General features: G+C 44.1%; 1 protein-coding gene across 12 annotated transcripts in view; it reads left to right on the plus strand.

Annotated features, from left to right (window-relative positions):
* MARK3 (microtubule affinity regulating kinase 3) overlaps positions 1–12,049 on the plus strand; it is a 119,622-nt gene extending 107,573 nt beyond the window's left edge. For 5 of the 12 annotated variants that reach the window (XM_024231453.3, XM_024231456.3, XM_054530922.2 and 2 more), the window contains 4 exons: positions 470–727; positions 7,175–7,201; positions 8,833–8,877; positions 11,570–12,049. In XM_024231453.3, coding sequence (XP_024087221.1) covers positions 470–727; positions 7,175–7,201; positions 8,833–8,877; positions 11,570–11,915 — 676 coding nt within the window. In that variant the 3' untranslated portion in view covers positions 11,916–12,049. The remainder of the gene's footprint in view (positions 1–469; positions 728–7,174; positions 7,202–8,832; positions 8,878–11,569) is intronic. The other 7 variants (XM_024231458.3, XM_024231459.3, XM_063715751.1 and 4 more) reach the window with 4 other exon arrangements.
* The last annotated feature ends 2,306 nt before the right edge of the window (positions 12,050–14,355 follow it).

A 14,355-nucleotide genomic window follows, 5' to 3' on the forward strand; every position in this document is an offset into this window, starting at 1 on the left:
TATAAGAAGTTCCTGCTCCTCCCAAGTTGCTTTCAGCATGTGGAATTTTATACATATATCATTTGTGTACTTCCAAAACTTTTTAGTTGCCTGTTCTTCAGTTACGCCTGCATATCCTTTATTTCTTTCGTATTGGCACAGTTCTCTGTATGTAAGCAATTTGAGAGGGAAGCAAAGGGGAAAAGTTTGAGTTAGCTGTTCTCTGTCCTAGAATTTCCCTGCATTAATCTTGTCCTTGAAAATATATATAATACTGGTCCCTTAAACTCCATGAGGCTTTGTCTCATTATGTATTGTTCTTTTGGTACCCTTTCCCACTTAACTTACCTTTTGCTCCTAAGTCCTATAAAATACCCCTTGGATCTGGATTTTTTATACCCGATTTTCTCCACTGTGTATAAAAGGTATATTGTGACTGTAAATTTTTGTAAATCATATTCTGAGAGCTTCTTACTTTCTGATCTCATAGCACTATTCCTGATCAGAGAACTCCAGTTGCTTCAACACACAGTATTAGTAGTGCAGCCACCCCGGATCGAATCCGTTTCCCAAGAGGCACTGCCAGTCGTAGCACTTTCCACGGCCAGCCCCGGGAACGGCGAACCGCAACATATAATGGCCCTCCTGCCTCTCCCAGCCTGTCCCATGAAGCCACACCGTTGTCCCAGACTCGAAGCCGAGGCTCCACTAATCTCTTTAGTAAATTAACTTCAAAACTCACAAGGAGGTAAGTGCTAGGTGCTGGTTGTTTTGGAGTGAACACGTAGAGCAAAAGGAAAGATGTCTTTTTTGTTGTGTGAAGCCACTGCTGCCTGGATGCTTTTCAGTCTGCCTTCGGCTCATGGTTTTCTGGTTTTATATATATCTAACTTTATACTTTAAAACCTTTAAAGTAGAAATTGTAGAGCTCAGAGTCTTCATAACACTAAAAGTTAACTAGCATTTAGGAGGTTTTTGTTACTGTTCTTTAATTATTGTTCCTTTTGCTCACGTATCTGTCTGCATGGCATGTTCGTTGTTGTTGAGCAGGCAGACCTCAAGTTCTGGTGTGGGGTGGGGGGCTGGCACTCTGTAACAATCAGCAGGAAAGACCATGCATGTCTTTCATAATTATCTCCAGCCCCAGAGGAGACAGCTTCTCTTTTCTCACTTAATTGTTATTAAGGAGTAGTAAGTTTCTTAGAATCCAAATCTTGAAAGTTTCTCTCTCAGTCTTAGTAATTTATGTTGAGAGCAAGGTAATGTCCTTAAATGGTATAGTTTTAGAGATAAAATCTCTGGTTTATTATCAAAAAATAATGTTAGTATTATTAAGTTATTTTTATTAAATGCCGCATGATTCTTGGCTGATGGTCCTGGAAATTTTTTAAAAAGTTCCATGTGTCTAGTAGGCTAGCATCTGGGGCCTCAGTAAACTCTCAAGGGTCCTTTGAGATAACTTCATTTCCATAACCTTGTTACCTGTTACAAAAGCCCAGAAATACTGGCTGCTTCAAGAGGAAAAAGAAAGGATACCACTTTGAACCATAAACAATAGTGAAAGGCACCTTTCCGAGAAGGAGCCCAGGAAACCCAAGAGCCCCTGCAGTTTCAGGACATCCTTGGGGAAATGTTTTGAAATTAAGCCTAGCTGTGGATGGGTCTGTCTGTAGTATCTTGCAGGTTTGCCTGGGATGGACCTTCTTATTTGTCATCTGTAGCTTACAGGACAGCAGTAGGAGTCTTTCCCGTGTCTGAAATGATCAGTACCCTCCTCTGTTTTTCTGCATTCCCTATGGCCTATAGCCTATTACTTCATTTCACTCCATCTCCATTATTTAAACTAAGCTAAATGTAATCTTATATTCAATCATCTGAAACTTCGGTGAGTCACATTAAAGTCTGATCTACTTATTATTAGGACATGGAATAGATTAGGGAGTATTCCTTTTTTTTTTTTTTTGAGACGGAGTCTCACTGTCGCCAAGGCTGGAGTGCAGTGGTGCAATCTTGGCTAACTTCAACCTCCGCCTGGATTAGGGAGGATTTCTGACATCCATTAGCATTAACTAGAAGTCAGATGCGTCAGAAGGTTTCTATTTACCCTCTTACTCACTTCTTAGCCCGTTTATTAAGCCACCTCATTTTAAACTGGGCAAAACAGAATCAGCCAAAGAGCTTTGCCAGGTTTGGGGCACCCATTCATGACCAGCCGGCAAGAGAGACAGTGAGTTCAATCTGAGAAGAGTCTGGTGACTCTCAGAATAAATCATTCCTTCCTGGCCAGCTGTGGTGGCTCACACTTGTAATCCCAGCACTTTGGGAGGCCGAGGCGGGTGGATCTCCTGAGGTCAGGAGTTTGAGACCAGCCTGACCAATATGGTGAAACCCCATCTCTACTAAAAATACAAAAATTAGCCAAGCATGGTAGTGGGCACCTGGAGTCCCAGCTACCCAGGAGGCTGAGACAGGAGAATTGCTTGAACCCGGAGGGCAGAGGTTGCAGTGAGCCGAGATGGTACCACTGCACTCTAGTCTGGGTGACAAAGCGAGACTCTGTCTCAAAAAAAAAAACAAAAAAAAAACCTTTGAGTTTATTTTTCTTCTTTGTACTCTTTTTTCAGTCATTTTAAGACTAGTATTGGGCTGGGCCGGGTGGCTCATGCCTGTAATCTCAGCACTTTGGGAGGCCGAGGGGGGCGGATCACCTGGGGTCAGGAGTTTGAGACAGGCCTGGCCAACATGGCAAAACCCCATCTCTAATAAAAATACAAAAATTAGCCAGGGGTGATGGCGCTCGCCTGTAGTCCCAGCTACTCTGGAGGCTGAGGCAGGAGAATCGCTTGAACCTGGGAGGCGGAGGTTGCATTTACCCAAGATCGCTCCGCTGCACTCCAGCCTGGGTGATGACAGAGCGAGACTCCATCTCAAAAAAAAAAAAAAAAAAGACTAGCATTGATTGGCCGGGCACAGTGGCTCACGCCCATAATCCCAGCACTTTGGGAGGCCGAGGCAGGTGGATCACCTGAGGTCAGGAGTTTGAGACCATCCTAGCCAACATGAAGAAACCCAGTCTCTACTAAAAATACAGAATTAGCCGGACATGGTGGCACATGCCTGTAATCCCAGGGAGACTGAGGCAGGAGAATCACTTGAACCTGGGAGGCAGAGGTTGTGGTGAGCTGAGATCACGCCATTGCACTCCAGCCTGGGCAACAACAGTGAAACTCTGTCTCAAAAAAAAAAAAAAAAAGACTAGCATTGATTTTATTACATGTATATAATGGAAAAAAGGAAACAAGATTATCATTGATAAAAATATCAGCTACCTCTTTTTTTATCCCCCACAGAGTCTCACTTTATCGCCCAGGCTGGAGTGCACTGGCATGATCTCAGCCCACTGCAACCTCCGCCTTCCAGGTTCAAGTGATTCTTGTGCTTCAGCCTCCCAAGTGGCTGGGACTACAGGCGCCCACCATCACACCTGGCTAATTTTTGTATTTTTAGTAGAGACCCGGTTTTATCATGTTGTCCAGGCTGCTCTTGAACTGCTGACCTCAAGTGATCCACCACGCCCAGCCAAAGCTACCATTATTTGAATGCTTATTATGTGCTAAGGTAGATGTCTATATACATAGATACAGTCATATTCATTTTATACATATAAATATGTATGTACGTTATATATATGCATATTTTATGTATAAAATGAGTATCATATATACACACTTATATGTGTGAAATGAGTATATTTATACACATGTACAAGTGTGCACGCACACTCATTTAATTTAATCTCCATAATCCACCCCATTTTGTAAAAGATACTGAAGGTGAAGTTTGGAGAGATTAAGGCACATATTTTAAAAAGTGTCAGGGCCTGGTGCAGTGGCTTACGCCTGTAATCCCAGCACTTTGGGAGGCCGAGGCAGGTAGATCAGGTAGATCACTTAAGGTCAGGAGTTCAAGACCAGCCTGGCCAACATGGTGAAACCCCATCTCTACTAAAAATACAAAAATTAGCTTGATGTTGTGGCACATGCTTGTAATTCCAGCTATTTGTGGGGGTGAGGCAAGAGGATGGCTTGAACCCAGGAGGCGCAGGTTGCAGAGAGCCAAGATCACACCATTGCACTCCAGCCTGGGCGATAGATTGACACTCCGTCTCAAAAAAAAAAAAAATATCAGGCTAAGCCAGGTCTATCTGACCAGACTCTGCCCTTTTAGCCACTACACTGTGCTCCCCTTAGAAAAAACAGTTGCAGGCGTGACAGTTGCATTACATTTATTTCATATATTTGAATTAACATTGGAGACTCAGGCTTGTTGTTTAAAAAAATTCTAAATGGTCATCTTATTTACAATTTCCAGGCTATTTCCACCCCCAGATTTTTGCAGAAAGATAGTCTTTTATTCTGTCTTGTTAAAGTTTATTAACTGAGGTCTGTTGTCGCCCTTAGTGCTATACTTAATCAGCTATTGACAGTTCGTTCTTAAAAACAATCAAAATCCTTGCTAGAGTGGTTGAAAGTTCTTATCCTCCTTTAGCAATAATTGCTAGGATTAAAATTGCATTGCCTGAAAGGCTGAGGTGTTTGCACTTAGATGCTGCAAGGGAGACCTGGTGTGGCCAGGTCTGGAGAGGGCTGGAGTCAGGAAGCCTGCACTCTGCTTGGAGAGCATATGGCTTTGGAGAGCTATGGGCCCTTTGTAGTCAGGAGCAAAACTCTTTCCCCTTGGCATCAGGCCTGGCCTTGCTCAGAGACTGCAGAGTCACCCATACCCTGCAGGCAGAACAGCCAGGCACACGCAAGTGCCTCTGCCCTCAGGTTGATCCATGTTGTCATGGGCAGTGTGAAGGCCTCCTCCTGCAGCTGCTTCCTTCCTCTTTATACCTCAAGGGATTATAGGAGGAAAAGTTAAGAAAAGCACTCCTATAGTAATTGACCAGTAACCCTGATTTTTCCTGGTGGAAGATTAGGAAATGTCCAGGCACCATGGCTCATGCCTGTAATCCCAGCACTTTGGGGGCTGAGCCACATGGATCACTTGAGCCCAGGAGTTCAAGACCAGCCTGGACAACATAATGAGACCCCATCTCTACCTTTTTTTTTTTTTTTTTTTTTTGAGACGGAGTCTCGCTCTGTCACCCAGGCTGGAGTGCAGTAGCATGATCTCGGCTCACTGCAGTGTCTGCCTCCTGGGTTCAAGCGATTATCCTGCCTCGGCCTCCCAAGTAGCTGGGACTACAGGTGCATGCCACCACGCCCAGCTAATTTTTGTATTTTCAGTAGAGACAGGGTTTCACCATGTTGGCCAGGCTGGTCACAAACTCCTGACCTCAAGTGATCCGCCTACCTCAGCCTCCTAAAGTGCTGGGATTACAGGCATGAGCCACCACACCCAGCCTTTTATTTTTTTAATAAAAAGAAAAAAAGTTGGGAAATGGGCCAGGCACTGTACATGGCTCATGCCTGTAATCCTAGCACTTTGGGGGAAGGTGAGGCAGGAGGATCATTAGAAGCCAGGAGTTCAAGACTGACCTGGGCAACATAATGAGACTCCCATCTCTACAAAAACATTTTTTAATTATCCAGGAGTGGTGGCGCATGCCTGTAGTCTCAGCTACTTGAGAGGCTGAGGCAGGAGGATTGCTCAAACCCAGGAGTTTGAGGTTACAGTGAGCTATGATCACACCACTGTACTCCAGCCTGGGTGATTGAGCAAGACCTTGTCTCTAAATAAATAAATATTTAAAAGTAAAAGAAAATTAGGAAATAAAAATATATCTTAAAGACTTTTTAATTATTTTCAACTAAAATATTTTGGATAATACTGCCTTATATTTAGGCAGTATATATTAAAGATTTTCACATGCATGATTGTACTGTTTATGACCCTGCTGTATACACTGATCTGATTATGAAGTGGTTAGCAGTTATTTATAATAGTTAGACTTTTTTTAAATTGGTAAATTAATACCTAAAGCAATGCCAAAGTTATCCCAACCAAGGATTTCATTAATTCAGTCATTCAGCAGATATAGATGACTGCCTGCTATGTACAGTTACGGAACTGGACTTTACAAATAGAAATGAACAAACTCAGCCTATTTTTGCCCAGAGAAGCTGATCACATTGATCATAAAAACCTCATTCGTAGTTTGAAAAATATTTTGTCAGATTATTTTCAGCACAACCTGCACATCTCCTTAAATTTTTTTAATGACCAGAGTTACCCCTTTTAAATAGAATTCTTCCTGTTTATTACATAAAATTCATACTGTTGTCTTGCCACTTAGTTTTTATTTATTTTGAGATCTAAGACTGAAAAGTCTACTTTAGTTTAAATCCCAGTCACCTATTTGTTTCTTAAAAAGTGATTTACGTCATACCACTGTAGCAAATAATATGTTAATGTTTGTTTCATTTTCCTGAAAGAAGTAATGATTTTTTCTTAGTGGTTAAATATTTTATAATGAAATTTTTAATGTTTACGTAATAAGGCAAGATTTTTGTTCATAAGGTATTCTGAAGAGAATTGAAAAATGTTTTATTACTAGTACATTGCAAATGTCTTGTCACTTCTTTAACATAAGACATAAACTTTATCTTAGAAAGTGTATCTGGCCAGTGCAGTGGCTCATGCCTGTAATCCCAACACTCTGGGAGGCTGAGGTGGGCTGATCACTTGAGGCCAGGAGTTCGAGACCAGACTGGCCAACATGGCAAAACCCTGTCTCTACTGAAAATATAGAAATTAACTGGGCATGGTGGCGCGCACCTGTGATTCCAGCTACTCAGGAGACTGAGGCACAAGAATTGCTTCAACCCAGGAGGCATAGGTTGCATTGAGCTGAGATTGCACCACTGCACTGTGACAGAGCGAGACTGTCTTTAAAAAAAAAAAAGAGTGTGTCCATCTGAAGAACTTTTAATTACAGCTAATGTCAATATGTACTGCTAAACCTTTTCTTACTTTTTTTTGATATATTAAAAGATCACATACTCATTTAATTACCTGTAATAATTTTACTTTTTCAACAAATGTCAGCATTTCTTTGTTGATTGGCCAGAGAAGGAACCCTGCTTTGTTTTTTTCTTTCTCTCTGTAATTGATTAGATTTTCTGTTTAATTTGTGCGAGTTATTTTTGTTAATTTTTTTTTTTTTTTTTTTTTACTTAATTCCTTTTAGAAACATGTCATTCAGGTTTATCAAAAGGTAGGATTTATATATACACATTTATTTTTCAATCCTCACTCCCAGATGGCTCCTGCAATTAACATTAGGTTTGGCTTTCTGGCCCTGTTTTTTCCTTGTAAACTAAACTTTCTGCTGAGAACTAAGTACTTAATTCCTTGAAAGGAAATTGAAAAGAAATAGATTAACTCTGTCAGGCATTTTAAAGGGACTATGGCACCCATGCAACAAAAGGCTGATGCATGCTCTGTGTATTTTCTTTCTTTGGTAGAATTATTTAGCATCCAAATAATTCTGTCTTCATACTAATAACACTTAGCATGCTCCTGTTTGAAGAATGAGATGCTCAGTAATGTTAATGTACAATTAATGATTATCCACAGGCATGCAGAAGGTAAGTGGTAATTGTGTTATTTTTATTTCACTGAGGATGGAATTAGCAAAAGGCTTTAAAATGACAGGAAAATTAGCTAATACAGAAAACAAGCATAAAATTCAAAGCTACAGCCTCATTTGATTTGGCTTTTTCAGAAATTAAAATGTGAACAGCTGCGTAGCAGAAATGTTTTAATATTTTCAGAGTTGAAAGCCACTTTCCAGCAACCACTGAAGAAAGAGTATCTCATTATTTTTACTTAAAGCACTACAGAAAGTGGTGTTCTGATTTTATTAATATTTCTTAGGCCAGGCATGGTGGCTTACGCCTGTAATCCCAGCACTTTGGGAGGCATAGGCAGGCGGATCACTTGAGCCCAGGAGTTCGAGACCATCCTGGACAACATGGCAAAACCCCGCCTCTACAAATAATATAAAAATTAGCCGGGCGTGGTGGCACGCATCTGTGGTCCCGGCTACTCAGGAGGCTGAGGCAGGAGGATCACCTGAGCCCTGGGAGGCCAAGGCTGCAGTGAGCCATGATCATGCCACTGTGCTCTAGCCTAGGGAAGTGAGACCCCGCCGCAAAAAAGAAAAACATATTTTTTGATGGTGATAATCAAGAGACCAAAAATATTGCTTTCTTAATGCACACGAGGCAGGAAATCTTTCATGAAGGGCTACGTTGTACCTGTGCCTCTCAAGTCACCAGAAGGCCAAGCTGCAGGTCAAAACTGTGGGAAAAGCACTTTCTTCCTGTTAGCAGTTCCATTGTATTATTATTTTTTAATTGATCTCCCCACTTGTCTGATTTTCCCTTGGACGGAACAGGTAATAACTGAATATAGAATCCAGCTGATAGCCTCACTGGCTTTTAATTGGAAACCCATTATACTGTGTGGCACGGTTAGAAAGTGAGAATAACCCCATTCTGAGGCCGAGTGTGCTCAGGCTGAAGAGCCAGCAGGAGTGCCCGCTGTGCGTACGTGGTGTGCAGTGTGTGCAGTGTGCAGCGGTATGGCGTGCAATGTGTGTGATGTGTGCAGTGTGCAGCATGGAGCTGGCCCCTGTGCACACCCCTGCAGCCTTATGGAAGAAGGTAGTGCTGGCTCAGTCAAATGAGAGGAAGAGTTTTCATAAGCCCAGCTGGTGTTTAAAACGTGTTTTGGCTTTGTTCATTTTATGGTGTTGGTGTTGGTATTGGTGGTCATGTACTAGCATGTAAGATTTCTTTTCTCTTTCCCTCTTCTCTCTGCTTCTACATTCTGTTCATTGAGGCTTCCAACTGAATATGAGAGGAACGGGAGATATGAGGGCTCAAGGTGAGGGAAATGATTTTTACTTAAAATTTTTTTCAGTTGTTTACTTCATTTCTGTGGCAGAGGCGACACTATTTTCTGAATGTTCCCTACTGTATTCCTGCTGTCTCTGTAGGAGTTACTTAGAGAGGTTGGCATCAGGTAGAGAGGGTGGCCACAAGGGGGCGCCAGCCTGCCATGAGCACCGTCCAGATCCAGCTCGGCCTCTGCTCTACATTTGTGTTTGTGTTAAAAGCATGGCGATGCCTTCAGCCTTCCTGCCTGGGCGTTAACAGCCTTTGGAGGTCTGGGTTGGGTAGCAGTGCTCAGAGAAATAAGCTCTCAGTTCATCACTGACTCCTCACATGATTCTCTTCACAAGGAATAAAAGCAAAGTACTTAATAGAATGTCCATATTTCAAACTAGATATGTTTTCTTCTAAGAATGGTGATTATATAGTTGAGTGTTTTGCTTTTTTTTTTTTCTGAGACATGGTCTTGCTCTGTCACCCAGACTGGAGTGTAGTGGCATGATCACGGCTTACTCAGGCTCCCGGGCTTATGAGATCCTCCCACCTCAGCCTCCTGAGTATCTGGAACCACAGGCACTGCCACCATGCTGGCTAATTTTTGTATTTTTTGTAGAGATGGGGGTCTCGCCATGTTGGCCAGGCTGGTCTCAAACTCCTAGGCTCAAGTGAACCTCCCACCTCAACCTCCCAAACTGCTGGGATGACAGACATGAGCCGCCGCGCCTGGCCTTGCTTTTCCATTTTGTGTAGTTATCATTGCATGGATTTGGGGGGAGGCAATCACCAGGTAGCCTTAGGACTCTATGTGCCTTGTTCTAGGTCTCTTCCACTTGTGCCCTTTTTTATGCCAGTCACCAGCAGGCTATTTCAGGTCCTCGTTCACCGTTTGTCCTTTTGGTCTCTCTAAAAGCCCGCTTCTGGCCATATGACCTTTCTGAATTAAAACCTTCAGCGACCTCCACTATTTCACCCGGACACGTCCCTGCGAGGCCCTGAGTGGCGTGGTCCAGGCTGCCCCAGCAGCCCCAGCTCCGCTGCCCCATCAAGGCAGAGCATTGGGGTGAGCGCCAGGCAGCATTCCCCCTCCAGGCCTGCCCATCCCAGCCAGGAGCAGGCTCTAGATCCTGGTTTGTTTCCCCACCCATAATAGGAAGGTGAGATAATGGAGGCTACGTGGGCATCAAGTAAGTTGGGGCCTGACTACCACAAGTGCTCATTAAGTGCCACCAGCTGTTGTAGGGGTGATGACACTGTGCCTCCAGTTCCACTCAGTCTGTGTACTTTATTATGCCACAGACACATCCTGTACTTTCCTACCTTCCCTTTGGCTGTGATCCCCTCTACTCAAAACAAAAACGCTTCCCTATCTTCATTGCATTTTGTTGAAATCCCATGGCTCTTCATAGCTCTCCTCAGATGCAGGCCCACCCCCACCCATGCCATTTCCTCCTTGTCTCATCCTGCCTGTCACACTCTCCTGCTAGGCGGGCTCCACCTCTTCTGCTGCCCTCTAGGAGATGGCCAACCTTTCCTGTGCTGCCACGGTTGCCTCACCTTAGTCTTCCTGGCTCCAGATGAGTTTGAGAGCTTTTGCTTATCTTTGTAACCCATTTAGTATCCAACGTGGCATTTGATACGCAGGAAGCTTCTCATCAGTATTGGTGGATGTGAACCAAATTGAATACTAGCAGGTTGGTGACACAGAGAGCTATGTGCATATGTAAAAGCTGTAGCCCCTCACCTCTGGTTAGTTGGCCATAGGCTGGAGTGTACTTAAGGTACATAGACTATTTTACTCCCAAGAATGCTAGGCACTCACTGTCTTAATTGAGGCCACCAGATACACACATGAGAATATAAATAATGGCTTGTGGCAATAATGACTAAATGCCAAGGAATGGCTGGTAAACCATGGTGTTCCCTAGAGACCCAGGCCTGGGCCCTACTTATGCTGCCTCTTGGGCATCAGACCAAGGCTTACATTCTGAATCCACAGGGCATCCACATGGGTGGTGTCAGTCCTCCACAGACAGAGAAGTGTCCCATTGCATTTTTCCATCTATTCCAGTAGTAAGATTGTGTCATCTAAGATTTTCTTTAACTGTATAATTGGACGTTTAATAAACAAACCAGAGAGGAGGAAAAACAACGAGGTGGGTAGAGCATCATGTTCAGCCTCAGGGCTGTACAGCAAAGCAATTTTAGACTGCGGGTGTTGAGTCTCCAGTTACCCTGAGTGCCAGTTACAGTGATTCACATCTGAAAGAACAGTGTTGCAGGAGAGGGACAGCCCAGGGTGGATGGGTGGGGTGGGCAGGAGCTGGCTGCCAACTCCCTCCCTGAGCTGGGCCTGCAGAGCCCTGAGGAGTGGGGCATGCTGTCCTTTTTGCCTGATTTCCAAGGATTCTGCTTAACAAATTACTTTGTTCATTTTAGTAAGCACAGGTGGCTGCTGAAGATTTTCCAGCCAGGTAGATCTTTTTGTATGTGGCTTATGATTTTTAGGGGGTGGGGGAAGAAAATAGACGAAAATAGACTTAGTTACAAATGTGAGTCTGTGCAGGAAAATGTGGAGGTCAGTCGTTAGTTGTGTTGTATCAAAGATGTGAATGAGGAACTAGCTGAAGTATAAGAGGTTGATTTTCCTGTACAGTTAAAAATAAACCTGCCTCTATGCATTTCAGTCGCAATGTATCTGCTGAGCAAAAAGATGAAAACAAAGAAGCAAAGCCTCGATCCCTACGCTTCACCTGGAGCATGAAAACCACTAGTTCAATGGATCCCGGGGACATGATGCGGGAAATCCGCAAAGTGTTGGATGCCAATAACTGCGACTATGAGCAGAGGGAGCGTTTCTTGCTCTTCTGTGTCCACGGAGATGGGCACGCAGAGAACCTCGTGCAGTGGGAAATGGAAGTATGCAAGCTGCCAAGACTGTCTCTGAACGGGGTCCGGTTTAAGCGGATATCGGGGACATCCATAGCCTTCAAAAATATTGCTTCCAAAATTGCCAATGAGCTAAAGCTGTAACCCAGTAATTATGATGTAAATTAAGTAGCAATTAAAGTGTTTTCCTGAACACTGATGGAAATGTATAGAATAATATTTAGGCAATAACGTCTGCATCTTCTAAATCATGATATTAAAGTCTGAGGACGAGAGCACGCCTGGGAGCGAAAGCTGGCCTTTTTTCTACGAATGCACTACATTAAAGATGTGCAGCCTATGCGCCCCCTGCCCTACTTCCATTGCCCTGAGAGTCAGTGTGTGGCCCCATCTCCATGTGCCTCCCGTCTGGGTGGGTGTGAGAGTGGACAGTGTGTGTGTGAAGTGGTGTATATGGAAGCATCTCCCTACACTGGCAGCCAGTCATTACTAGTACCTCTGCGGGAGATCATCTGGTGCTAAAACATTACAATTGCCAAGGAGGAAAATACTGAATTACTGCTAAGAATTAACCTTAAGACTAGTTCATAGTTAATATAGGTTTACAGTTCATGCCTGTGGTTTTGTGTTTGTTGTTTTGTGTTTTTTTTTAGTGCAAAAGGTTTAAATTTATAGTTGTGAACATTGCTTGTGTGTGTTTTTCTAAGTAGATTCACAAGATAATTAAAAATTCACTTTTTCTCAGTAAAATCTTGCATTGTCTCCTAATGCTGTATTTAACACACCCTCAAATTGAGCAAAAGTAATGTGTATGAAGGCTTGGGGCCACGTGGACCTTAGCAGGGATCCCAGTGTTTTGTGATTACCAGCATATTTTTTCTCCCAAGGCAGTAAAGAGAGAAGATGGCCCTCATGGTGACCCAAGAAGGAAGGGAATCCAAAGCAGCTGCAGCTTAACCCTGGGAGTTGTGGCACAGCCCTATGGAGAAACACCAGGTCTTAACAGTTCTGGGTTGGTTCTCTGTGAAGTATGTAAATTTCCTTTCTCTTTTCTTGTGATTCAGTACATGAATCAGACCTGCAGCTTTTGTCCAACACCTACATGGTTGTGTAGGGGTAATGAGCTCATAACTCATTGTGTTGCTTTATTCTCACAGGGAAGTTGTCACACTGATTGGTGTGCTATTCTGGGTTCTGGGTTTGTTGTTGGTCGGAGTATGAAAGTCTGGAGGCCGGGCACAGTGGCTCACACCTGTGAGCCCAGAACTTTGGGAGGCTGAGGCTGGAGGATCATTGAGTCCAGTAGTTCAGGACCAGCTTGGACAACATGGTAAGACCCCATGTCTTCAAAAAATAAAAACATTGGCCAGGCGCAGTGGCTCACGCCTGTAATCCCAACAATTTGGGAGGCCGAGGCAGGCAGATCACAAGGTAAGGAGATCAAGACCAACTTGGCTAACATGGTGAAACCCCGTCTCTACTAAAAATACAAAAAAATTAGCCGGGCGTGGTGGTGGGCGCCTGTAGTTCCAGCTACTTGGGAGGCTGAGGCAGGAGAATGACGTGAACCTGGGACGCGGAGCTTGCAGTGAGCCGAGATCGTGCCACTACACTCCAGCCTGGGCGATAGAGCAAGACTCCGTCTCAAAAAGATCATAATAATAAAATAAATAAATAAATAATAAAAACATCAACCAAGTGTGGTGGCGCACCTGTGGTCCCAGCTCTTCGGAATGCTGAGGTGGGAGGCTTGAGCCCAGGAGGTTGAAGCTGCGGTGAACTGTGATTGTGCACAGCACTCCAGCTTGGGCAACAGAATGAGACCCTGTCTCAAAAAAAAGAAAGAAAGAAAAGAAAGAAAGTCTGGACAGTCAGTCAATCAGAAATATTGTTGTCTCTCTCTAGCATGGGCAAGGCAGTGTTGTGATTGAGACCCTCAGCAAAACAGACCCCTCTCTCCTTGAGCCTGACATTCTAGGCAGTGGATAAACAAGTAAGTTACCTAGTATGGAGCACAGTAGCACGTGTGAGAAAGCGCAGAGCAGGCACGGGGTTCATCAGCACTCTGGGTGTGAAGAGTGCTGCTTGGGCAGAGGCCTGGGTGGGCACATTCACACAGATTTCTGGGGAAGAGCACTGCTTGGGCCTGAGGCCTGAGTGCATGGCGTGCCTGGAGCAGAGTGTAGAGATGCTTCTCCTACCTGGCAGCAGCTGAGGGGATGACAAGAGCCTTGTGGCCTTGGGCTTTCAGAGGATCACCAGGCAGCTATGTTTGGAACTCACTGAAATGGGGCAAGGAGAAGCTGGGAAAGCCGCCTGGAGGCTCTCAGCAGTAATACAGGCAAGAGGTAGTGAAGCCTTGGGTGAGGATGGGCCTTGGCGCAGATGGTGGTTGGGTTTTGGACATGTTTTGAAATAAGAGGCAACTGCATTTTCCCTGGAGTTGGATATGAGATGAGTAGAGCCAAGGACAGCTTCATGATTTTTGATCTGAACAGCAAAAAGGCCGGAATTGCTGTTAGTTGAGATGCGGAATGTGGCTGGGGAGATGTTTGGGGACAGGAGGAGAAGAAGATAAGGAGAG

Source organism: Pongo abelii, chromosome 15 (genome assembly GCF_028885655.2).
Source record: "Pongo abelii isolate AG06213 chromosome 15, NHGRI_mPonAbe1-v2.0_pri, whole genome shotgun sequence".
Classification (NCBI taxonomy): domain Eukaryota; kingdom Metazoa; phylum Chordata; class Mammalia; order Primates; family Hominidae; genus Pongo; species Pongo abelii.